Source organism: Hemiscyllium ocellatum, chromosome 12, assembly GCF_020745735.1.
Source record: "Hemiscyllium ocellatum isolate sHemOce1 chromosome 12, sHemOce1.pat.X.cur, whole genome shotgun sequence".
NCBI classification, from domain to species: Eukaryota; Metazoa; Chordata; class Chondrichthyes; order Orectolobiformes; family Hemiscylliidae; genus Hemiscyllium; species Hemiscyllium ocellatum.
In genome coordinates this window covers 17,061,584-17,071,331 of record NC_083412.1, presented here as the reverse complement: position 1 = coordinate 17,071,331, position 9,748 = coordinate 17,061,584, and the positions used below count along the sequence as shown (strand labels likewise).

General features: G+C 46.9%; 1 protein-coding gene across 1 annotated transcript in view; it reads right to left on the bottom strand.

The window, feature by feature from the left end:
* Window positions 1-166: 166 nt before the first annotated feature.
* The window catches only part of ace2 (angiotensin I converting enzyme 2), a 58,797-nt gene continuing 49,215 nt past the window's right edge, over window positions 167-9,748 (bottom strand). The window contains exons 16-19 of the mRNA XM_060833251.1: window positions 7,960-8,060; window positions 5,631-5,747; window positions 2,339-2,533; window positions 167-1,144 (exon numbers count right to left, since the gene is read on the bottom strand). Of these exons, the coding sequence (XP_060689234.1) occupies window positions 1,006-1,144; window positions 2,339-2,533; window positions 5,631-5,747; window positions 7,960-8,060 (552 nt within the window). The 3' untranslated portion in view covers window positions 167-1,005. The remainder of the gene's footprint in view (window positions 1,145-2,338; window positions 2,534-5,630; window positions 5,748-7,959; window positions 8,061-9,748) is intronic.

Below are 9,748 nucleotides of genomic sequence, written 5' to 3'. Positions count from 1 at the left end.
GTTGGGCCGAAGGGCCTGTTTCCACACCGTAAGTCTAATCTAATCTAAAAAAAACGGCTGTTGCACATTGTAATTCAACCAGCTGCCCGATGAGAGCAATCAAAACTGCGCCCATATATCCCTACAGTTCAGAAAGGATTAACGCAAGCAAACAAATGTCTGGGGTGCCTTTATGTCTTTATTTGTCTTGAACCATTACAGCAGATTTAGGCCACAATGAAGGGAGTCTATTATTTGAAATCAACACTCCATGGGATCCAATGTATTTGATAGCCTGGGTCAGCTTTAGTCTAAGAAATGAACATTTTAGGGACCTTGAATTCATTCACCTTTACTGATCCTTACTGTATTAAACCGGAGAGGGAAGTCGTGTGGGCCAGATTCTGTCATCCTCCTTGACTCCAGGCAAATAATGGACAGGATTCAGTGGTTGTCGCTAGGTGGTCATAGAATCAACAGGGCAGAAGTGGGTACTGCAGATGCTGGAGATTAGAGTCGAGATTAGAGTGGGGCTGGAAACGCACAGCAAGTGGGGCTGCTCCTCAGATGCTGCCTGACCTGCTGTGTTTTTCCAGCACCACTCTAATCTTGACTCTGGTCATGAAATCAGCCAGATATCCTGTTCTGTCACTGCTGTCGATTTACAAATACTGTTCCCTGTGTTCACATCAAGGTGAACTGCCAATGGGAACTAGTGGCTAATACCTGTGATGACATATTGGGAAGTCTACACTGAATATTTTACAATAAGATTATTTGTCTCTTGGTATCGGAGGCCCTGATTAACAGCTTCACAGAGGAATGGTACCTCTTTATTGGGATCCAATAGGCTCATTGGAGTTGAGTAAATCTGGACTAAACAGTCAAAACTTTGTAAAATTTGAGCTAATTCTGTTACCAGATACTAACTGTAGTAATTGAACTGCATGAGAAGCTTCAGTACACAATTCCATAACTTACAAAGGCAGACCAAGTAGAATTAGCAACATCTGGGATTGGTTGAGTCTACATCTCCGTGCTCAATGTATCTGTGGTGAAAGCTGGATTTTTAATCCCCTTCTCAAACTCAATCTCCTCAGGAACCACTGCAGGTAAATCTTTGGTCTTTTGAAGTTCATTGTCCTCTGCGTCACGTGATTTTCTGCTATTGAGGAATAAACAATGATATTTCACTTTATTTCAGAATGCACAATTATTACACAGTAAACACTGACTTACCCATTCAGCACATCATCAGCAGTCTATTATACCTACCATCCCAATTATTCCCATAATTCTCACTGATCCCAATAACCTTCACTGATCCTCACAATCACTACTGATCCTCCTAACTGTCACTGATCCTCAGAATCTCCACAAATGCCCATAATCCACAATGGTCCCCACAATCCCCATGGATCCCATAATCCAAATTGATTCTCAGACTCCCCACTGATCTCAAAAATCCCCATTAATCCTCAACATCCCAATTTTCTCATAATCCTCAGCAATTCCCAAAATCCTCAGTGATCCCCATAATCCACATTGATTCTCAGAGTCCCCAGCGATCCAAAACTTCCCAATAATTCCCAGCTTCCTCATTTATCCTTATAATTCCCAAACACTCCCATAACTGCCAGTGATCCCCCAGATTAGAGTGGTGCTGGAAAAGCACAGCGTGTCGGGCAGCGTCCGAGGAGCAGGAAAATCAGTGAGCCCCATCCTACCCACTGATTCCCATAATCCACCCTGATCCCTGCAATCCTCACTGATCCTCGGAATCCACAATGAGCTCCAGAATCCACACTGACTCCTGAAATCTCCACTGGTTTTCCTAATCCACAATGATCTCCAGAGTCTACACTGAGCCCCATAAGGCCCTGGAGACCTCGCTGTCGCCCATTTTGTTTGCTGATTCTCACAACCCTCATTAAACTGTCCCCCAACCCCCCTCAATGATTCCCCCAAGCTGTTCCCCCAAACCCCTCAGCAATCTCTGCACCCATTAGTGGGCGGCACGGTGGCACAGTGGTTAGCACTGCTGCCTCACAGCGCCTGTAGACCCGGGTTCAATTCCCGACTCAGGCGACTGACTGTGTGGAGTTTGCACGTTCTCCCCGTGTCTGCGTGGGTTTCCTCCGGGTGCTCCGGTTTCCTCCCACAGTCACAAAGATGTGCGGGTCAGGTGAATTGGCCAAGCTAAAAAATTGCCCGTAGTGTTAGGTAAGGGGTAAACGTAGGGGTATGGGTGGGTTGCGCTTCGGCGGGTCGGTGTGGACTTGTTGGGCCGAAGGGCCTGTTTCCACACTGTAAGTCTAATCTAAAAATTTGTGCCAGTGCGCAGTATCTCTGCACTTACTGTCTTCTTGCCCGAATGCCACCGATGATCAGGATGGTTAATCCAATGCACACCAGGCCAATGATAACCCCAAAGACGATCAGCCACACTGCCACTGTGGCCTCCTTTTGCGGGGCTAGCGTTGGCGGAATGCCAATAAACTCAAGGGTCTTATCGTTCAACAGAAAAGCACTGTTAAACCGCTCCCTGTTCTTCCTGTGACAGGACACAACATGAGACAGGAGTGGTGTTAGTGACTCGCAAACAGCGTGTTCGAAATGACTCCGCATGATGATTAATGATTCGGCATACGGGATACCACCAATCCTTCAATAAAGGGATCTAGCCCATTACATTCTGTGACAGGGTACAGAGATCTTTTAGCAACGCTTATATCTTCCAGCCGCTGTCTTACCACGAGCCTTCAACCTCCTAGTTTAGAGACATCGATTTGAAAGGGGATGAGAATCTGATGTGAACATTTTGAACGTTTGTACATTATTAATATCTAGCGTAAGTTTTGATTATTAAACTCAGACCGAGTCCATGTTCATTCGAAATTTGCTCCCATTTTCCAAGTTTCCATATCTCCAATGAAAGGCAACTCAACCACTGCAGCCGGCCTAGGCAACAACGGTGTTACCATCACTGAATTCCCCCACTATCAATACCCTGGAGGTTACTGTTGGTTAGACATTCAACTGCGCTCACCACACAAATGCAGTAGCGACAAGAGCAAGTCAGACACTAGGAATATTGCGGTGAGTAACTCACCCCTGACTCCCCAAAGCCTATTCACCATCCACAAGGCACAAGTCAGGAATGCAATGGAATATTCCCCACTTGCCTGGATGGGTGCAGCTCCAACAACACTCAAGAAACTTGACACCATCTAGGACTAAGCAACCCACTTGAATGGCACCACACCCACAAGCATCCCCTCCCTCCACACCACCGACACTCAGGAGGAGCAGTGTGCACCATCTCCAATTCACTGCAGCAATTTGCCCAGGCTCCTTCAACACCATCTTTCCAAACCCATGACCAGTTCAGGATGAGGCCAGCAGATACATGGGCACACCATCACCTAGACGTTCCCCTCCAAGGCACTCACCATTCTGACATGAACATATATTGTCGCTCCTTCACTGTCACTAGGTCAAAATCCTAGATAACCTTCGAAGGGCATTGCAGGTGGTCGTTCACTCCAAGGACTTCAAGGGTTCAGATCGTGACTCTCCGTCACTTTCTCAAGGGTTAGCAGGACAATTCCAAGCATACTGATATAAAGGGGAAACTTTTTTTTACTATGTGAGTAGACAACACTGATTGGTTGGCATATAGCCTTTAATTGGTAGAGGTTTTGCGATGGAGAATGCACCAGTTAGATGATGAGTGACAATTAACTTTCAAATTTAAACCAGATTGGTTGACTCAGATTGGTCAAGGCATTCAGAAATGAACAACAGATTGGCTGTCACCTATTTTGTTTTGTTTCAAAAGAAGTAATTTGCATAATGGCCTTTCTGTCTACAAGGAATGGATGTCTGTGTATTAATATATGCATTTTCCAATATATACAAGCGCACCAGACTGCAAGCCTGACTGTCTTAAATTGATTGTCAACATAGTTCTTAGCATACACGGGATTGTTCACCAAATGCTGTCCAATCGAATATTGAACACCATGTTTGGTGCTTTGCTAACCGAGTCTGCTTTGTACTTTTCTTTGTTCAAGAATCGCAAAATGTTGTCTTCAAACCCCAAAAGGATGTTCTGATAGCACACAAATCTTCTCCCAAACTTTGAACAGTTTGGCAGTGAACTGTTAGTCATCAGCTATCTGGTGTATTCTCCATGACAGCAACCTGACCAATCAGAGTCTAATTCCCAATCAATGAGCACAGTTGCATAAATTTGGCCATGAATGTTGTTTTTTCCCCTTTATTGATATTCTTGTGAATTGTCTGAATGAGTTTAAGATGAGAAACGTCCACCTGAGATACCTTGTTAAACCAATATTCAATCTCTGTACTGGTAATGCAGTTAATGAGTTTCAGTGCCAGTGTAATGGTAGGAATGTAAACTATGCATCCCAAAGACGAGTAGATCATGTCAAAGAGCACAACATTTTGCTGTTCATGACAAGAACATAACCAAGCTGCTTGTGCTTGCAAAACATGGTGTCTAACATACGATGTGATTCCATGATTGGACATCATTTGTTGAACAACCAGAGTCTGCTAAGAATTACAATTATAATAACTTCAGGATTGTCTGCGAAGCTGACATTGGGGTACTCCTGTATGGACCAGAAGCTAAATATATGATATATAAGGCCCGGTGGCTTACAAATTGAAAAAGCATATGCACACACTGCACTTGTTTCAACTTGACAATGTAGGTGACAGACATTGTCGGGCTCATCCCACAGAGTAATTCCTTCTTCAATCAGAGTCAACTTGCCTGGTTCATGTTTTCGTACACCAGAAAGAAGGACCCGATACCCAGCATGAGCAAAACCAATGTAGTGGACAAAATCCCATGCAAGGACTGCACAAAACACTACATAGGGCAAACAGGAAGACAGCTAACGATCCGCATCCATGAACACCAACTACCCACGAAACGACACCACCAGCTATCCTTAGTAGCCACACACGCAGATGACAAGCAACAGGAATTCGACTGGGACAACACTGCTATTAAAGGACAAGCCAAACAAAGAACAGCTAGGGAATTCCTAAAGGCATGGCACTCATCCACAGATTCTAACAACAAACACACCGACCTGGATCCAATATACCGGCCACTGCAGCGGACAGCTGGAACTGACAAACGGAAGCAGCAGATTCAAACCACTATAGATGGCGGAGGAAACGTCACAGAAGCGCTGCACAGGAGGCTCCCAAGCACTGAGGATGTCACCTAGACAGGGGACGAAACGTCTGCAACACAAATTCCCAGCTCGGCGAACAGAACCACAACAACGAGCACCCGAGCTACAAATCTTCGCGCAAACTTTGAACAGTTTGGCAGTGAACTGTTAGTCATCAGCTATCTGGTGTATTCTCCATGACAGCAACCTGACCAATCAGAGTCTAATTCCTAATCAATGAGCACAGTTGCGTAAATTTGGCCATGAATGTTGGTTTTCCCCTTTATTGATATTCTTGTGAATTGTCTGAATGAGTTTAAGATGAGAAAGTTCCACCTGAGATACCTTGTTAAAACAATATTCAATCTCTGTACTGGTAACTGAGGAAATACAACATTGTTAGCCACTTCAATGCCAAAGTGTTTTCGGTGATACCTGATAGCTTGTGCCACCTCTGCCTTTGGAATAATTTCAGAGAGGTTCTTTGGATTCACAACAATGAAATAAAAGGAGATTCTTTCTGTTTCATTGAATATATAAACATTCTTCATCCTGTGCAGAAGATAACAATAATTATTATTATAAAGGCAGCACAGTGGGGGACACTTCTAGGTAATGAGCAGGTACATTTGAGAGACCTATGTGCAAAGTGGGTCCAAACTGCGCTGTTGGATGCGGTGTCAAATCCGGGCCCCATTCCCAAAGCACTTCAAACCCCTGTTCACCTACTCAGGAAATATTGCTGAACAAAGAGACCTTGGAGTGTGGGTTCATAGCTCCTTGAAAGTGGAGTCGCAGGTAGACAGGATAATGAAGAAGGCGTTTGGTATGCTTTCCTTTGCTGGTCAGAGTATTGAGTACAGGAGTTGGGAGGTCATGTTGCGGCTGTACAGGACATCGGTTAGGCCACTGTTGGAATATTGTTTGCAATTCTGGTCTCCTTCCTATTGGAAAGATGTTGTGAAACTTGAAAGGGTTCAGAAAAGATTTACAAGGATGTTGCCAGGGTTGGAGGATTTGAGCTACAGGGAGAGGCTGAACTGGCTGGGGCTGTTTTCCCTGGAGTATTGGAGGCTGAGGGGTGACCTTATAGAGGTTTATAAAATCATGTGGGGCATGGATAGGGTAAATAGGCAAAGTCTTTTCCCTGGGGTGGGGGGAGTCCAGAACTAGAGGGCACAGGTTTAGGGTGAGAGGGGAAAGATTTAAAAGGGACCTACCGGGTAACTTTTTCACACAGAGGGTGGTACGTGTTTGGAATGAGCTGCCAGAGGAAGTGGTGGAGGCTGGTACAATTGCAACATTTAAGAGGCATTTGGATGGGTCTATGAATAGGAAGGGTTTGGAGGGATATGGGCCGGGTGCTGGCAGGTGGGACTAGATTGTGTTGGGATGTCTGGCTGGCATGGACAGGTTGGACCGAAGGGTCTGTTTCCATGTTGTACATCTCTATGATTCTATGAGTGACCAAATCTCCTGAAGAGAAAGCCCCCTCGTGCCCCCAGTCCCAGCAGAGCCTGTGTTATGCACTTGCCAGTGTTGGACTGGGGTAGAAAGAGTCAGAAGTTACACAACATCAGGTAACAGTCCAACTGGGCTCCACCTGGTGAAGGGGCAGCGCTCCTAAAGCTTGTGATTTTTCAAATAGACCTGTTGAACTGTAGCCTGGTGCCGTGAGACTGATGAAGGGCTTTTGCACGTAACGTCAACTCTCCTGCTCCTCAGATGCTCCTGACCTGCTGTGCTTTTTCAACACCCCATTCTCGACACTGACTTCTGATTTTGTCCTGGCATCGCACTTACCCCAGCTCAGGGATATCGGGCAGTGGGCTGAGTGCCAGTGTGCTGGAGTTGGCACAGGACAAGTAGACCCCAGGTCGGTGGGGCGTGGCTGGGGGTGGGGGCATGTTGCCCTGTTCTGCAGTAGATAGGAGAGCTGATGGGGAGAGTACGTGGGGAAATCCTGGAGGGCCTGTTAACCAGCGCGCCATACAATAGCTCCGAGCCGGAGTGGCTACATTTCCCAGAAAGCATGGAGACCGGCCTGGACAGAGCTGCTAGCTTGCTCCGGGGATGGTGGGTACGCATCCTCCTCTCCTGATTGCCCTCCCAATTGCCATTGAGCCTCAACTGCTACCCCTCCCCCAACCTCCCAAAACAGAGGAACAGGGCATCAGAGGGCACGGTTTCCGTGGTAGGCACAGTGTAGCTGCAGGAGGAGACCATTCAGCCCCTACAGCCTGCTCTCCCCCTTTGGCAAGACTGTGGCCTCATCTCTACCTTTCCGCGGAGCCTGGATTCCACAATCCCAACCTCACAAATGTTCGCTAAGCCTGACTGACTGAGAGAAAAGACATTTCTGCTTCTCTCCAACCCCCCCCCTCACACCCCATCATTAGACAGGCATTGGAGGGAGCTGCACTAATTCATAATGTCCATTACTGTTGCGGAGTTTAACAGCACTGAAAGAGGCTCTTCAGCCCATAATGTCCATACTAGTCACAACAGCTAGCTATTCCAATCCCATTGACGTGACCTTGCTTCCCGGTGAAGCTGAGACAGGGTACATCTTCCTTAAACCCTCACTTCCTCCTCATTTCCCAATGATTCCCACTTACTCCCATATTTATTTGTTTCCTCCGGTTGCTCCCCCAGCCCTGGGTGTCAGCTCCCCACCAGTTTATTTACCCACTGTAGCGATGTCGATGGTGCACCGAGTACCGTGGGGGAGGGGTGGTCGGGAGAGAGAAATAGATTCACTCACTCGAAGTTGATGAGCTGATTTCTTGACTCCTCCCAGTACTTCCTCATGGAAAAGGCGACAGTTGACCGGAAAAAGTACTTCTCGCTCATGTCCCAGGGGTACTGAGGTCAAACAGGAAGCCTTTGTGTTAATATTCACCCAGAGCGGAGGACGCAGCTCCCTACCACTGGGTCTAAGCTCAGCACATATCGTCCAATATCACAAACACTTGACAGAAATAAGCTGCCATTGATTAGTTTTCTTACTTTTCATGGCCCAGAGCCTGAATTTAACGACCAAATATTTGTGAATGTGCAATGAGGCAACTGTAAAGTCATAAACGAGAAAAGTCCAAACTATGAAAGCTAAACATTTCACTCAGCGATAATGTGAGTGAACAACGTTAGCGTTGTTTCCGTTCCCATTGGTGCCTCAGTGACTAGCTGAAAATGTGTTGCTGGTTAAAGCACAGCAGGTCAGGCAGCATCCAAGGAACAGGAAATTCGACGTTTCGGGCCAGAGCCCTTCATCAGGAAATGATGAATGGCCTGCTTCCACACTGTAGGGATTCTGCGATCTGACTTTGGTCGAGGGGTGAACATTAGCCTGGTAAATGTGGGACAAAACAGAGCCCCTTTCACCATCACCTGAGAAGGCGGCATTCCTGATGAAGGGCTTGTGCCCGAAACGTCGAATTTCCTGTTCCTTGGATGCTGCCTGACCTGCTGCGCTTTAACCAGCAACACATTTTCAGCTCTGATCTCCAGTATCTGCAGACCTCACTTTTTACCTGAATGCCTCAGTGACTAGCCCATTTGTATTCGCCTCATGGTCGTGGGTTCAAATCGCACTCCAAATATGGCAGCATATCACCCCTCTCCAGTACTTCCTGTGCAGTACTGAGGGAGACCTGCACTGTCGGAGATGCAGGGCGTTAAAATGCCCGTCTTCTCAGGTGATGGTGAAAGGGGCTCTGTTTTGTCCCACATTTACCAGACTAATGTTCACCCCTCGACCGAAGTCAGATCGCAGAATCCCTACAGTGTGGAAGCAGGCCATTCAGCCCATCGAGTCCAAACCGCCCATCTGAAGGGCATCCCACCCAGATCCATTCCCCTATTCTAGCCCTGTAGGAGCAGGCCATTCAGCCTATCATGTCCACACTGACCCTCAGAACACAATCCCTAAGCAGACACCCTCCCCCATCCCTGTAGTTCCCATGGCTAGTCCGCCTAGCCTGCACATCCATGAACACTATGGCCAATCCATCTAGCCTGCACACTGTTGGATTGTGGGAGGAGACCCACGCAGACACGGGGAGGATGTGCAAACTCCACACAGACAGTCACCCAAAACGGGAATCGAACCCAGGTCCCTGGTGCTGTGAGGCAGCAGTGCTAACTGCTGAGCCACCGTGCCGCCCATAAACAAAGGCAAGAGTTATACAATTAAAAGTAGGGTCTTGGGCAGTACTATAGAACAGACAGACCTAAGGGTTCAGGTACACAATTATCTGAAATTTGCATCGCATACAGACAGGGGGGGTTAAGAAGGCATTTAGCACACTTGCCTTCATTGCTCAGACCTTTCAGTATAGGAATTAGGACGTTGTGTTGAGGTTGTACAGGATGGCAATGAGGCCTGTCCTGGATGACTGTGTACAGTTCTGGTTATGTTGTTCCAGGGAGGATATTGTTAAAGCCGGAGAGGGTTCAGAAGAAATTTACCAGGATGTTGCTGGGAATGGAGGATCTGAGTTATAAGGAGAGGCTGGATGTGCTGGGACTTTTTTTCAATGGACTCTGGGAGG